Raw genomic sequence first — 409 nt, 5'->3', positions numbered from 1 at the left:
TGACTGACAGGCAAGAGGGCAGAGTTGGCGGTTCCTCGGAAGGGCGAGAGGGGACCGCAGTGAAAGCCTGACTCGCTGGACAGCTCTTCCCCCGCGGCCCGGGCAGGGTGCGGGAGAGCGGCGTGGGCCGGGAGGGAGGGGACAGGACGTCGAGGCGGGAGGAGACGGCCCGGGGGTGGAGATAAATCGGGCGTGCGCTCCGGGCCCCACCTGCAGGGAGCGCGGAGGAGCGCGGGGGAAGCCAGCTCGCCAGCCACGTGGACAGCCAGAGGCCGGGCGCGATGGAGCCGGCGTCCGACCTGGGGCTCGGGGACTCGTCCCTGCACCGCTACCTGGACGGCGAGTTCTGGAGCCTGAAACACGAGCTGAGCAGGATCCTGGGCCACTGCCCGCTGTTCCGGCACAGGTA

General features: G+C 71.1%; 1 protein-coding gene across 1 annotated transcript in view; it reads left to right on the top strand.

Annotated features, from left to right (window-relative positions):
* Positions 1 to 237: 237 nt before the first annotated feature.
* The window catches only part of ACOXL (acyl-CoA oxidase like), a gene marked incomplete at its 3' end in the record, with an annotated part of 406,243 nt that continues 406,071 nt past the window's right edge, over positions 238 to 409 (top strand). Inside the window, exon 1 of the mRNA XM_021710927.1 lies at positions 238 to 406. Coding sequence (XP_021566602.1) covers positions 282 to 406 — 125 coding nt within the window. The remainder of the gene's footprint in view (positions 407 to 409) is intronic.

Source organism: Carlito syrichta, unplaced genomic scaffold (genome assembly GCF_000164805.1).
Source record: "Carlito syrichta isolate Samal-C Ts95f unplaced genomic scaffold, Tarsius_syrichta-2.0.1 Scaffold301652, whole genome shotgun sequence".
NCBI classification, from domain to species: domain Eukaryota; kingdom Metazoa; phylum Chordata; class Mammalia; order Primates; family Tarsiidae; genus Carlito; species Carlito syrichta.
Note: the sequence above shows the minus strand (reverse complement) of the source record. Positions and strands in the feature narration are given on the sequence as shown.